General features: G+C 49.7%; 1 protein-coding gene across 2 annotated transcripts in view; it reads left to right on the top strand.

Moving 5' to 3' along the window:
- Positions 1–749, top strand: part of AHCYL2 (adenosylhomocysteinase like 2) — a 77548-nt gene that overhangs the window by 53470 nt on the left and 23329 nt on the right. For both annotated transcript variants that reach the window (XM_015628198.3, XM_015628199.2), the window contains exon 5: positions 558–660. In XM_015628198.3, coding sequence (XP_015483684.1) covers positions 558–660 — 103 coding nt within the window. The remainder of the gene's footprint in view (positions 1–557; positions 661–749) is intronic.

The following is a 749-nucleotide window of genomic DNA, read 5'->3' as shown; positions in this document are numbered from 1 at the left end:
CTTACACCCAACTTTAGAGACCCTCCAGTAGCTAAAACTGAACTTCAGAGACCTCTCCAGAACCTTAAACCCAACTTCAGAGACCCAGAACCTTAAACTCAATTTCAGAGACCCTCCAGTAAATAAAACCCAACTTCAGAGACCTTTCAGCAGCTTAAACCCAGCTTAGGAGACCCTCCCAGAGCGTCAAACCCAACTTTAGAGACCCCTCCAGAAGCTTAAACCCAACTTTAGAGACCTCTCCAGAACCTTAAACCCAACTTCAGAGACCCAGAACCTTAAACTCAATTTCAGAGACTCTCCAGAAGCTTAAACCCAACTTCAGAGACCCAGAACCTTAAACCCAACTTTAGAGACCTCTCCAGAACCTTAAACCCAACTTCAGAGACCCAGAACCTTAAACTCAATTTCAGAGACTCTCCAGTAACTAAAACCCAACTTCAGAGACCTTTCAGCAGCTTAAACCCAGCTCTGAGCCCCGGAGGGAGCTTTCCCAGCGAGGCCAGGTGAAAGGCGGGATTTGGCCGCGCTGATTCCCGTGGTTTTTTGGGATGCAGGTGCTGATGGAGACGTTGGGAGCGCTGGGAGCTCAGTGCCGCTGGGCCGCCTGCAACATCTACTCCACCCTCAACGAGGTGGCCGCTGCCCTGGCCGAGAGCGGTAGGAAACGGCTCCCTCTTCCCTGGAATTCATCGGGAATTTTGCCTGGGTTTTATAGGGAATTTTTCCTGGATATTAAGGGAATTTTT

Source organism: Parus major, chromosome 1A (assembly GCF_001522545.3).
Source record: "Parus major isolate Abel chromosome 1A, Parus_major1.1, whole genome shotgun sequence".
NCBI lineage: Eukaryota > Metazoa > Chordata > Aves > Passeriformes > Paridae > Parus > Parus major.
Note: the sequence above shows the minus strand (reverse complement) of the source record. Positions and strands in the feature narration are given on the sequence as shown.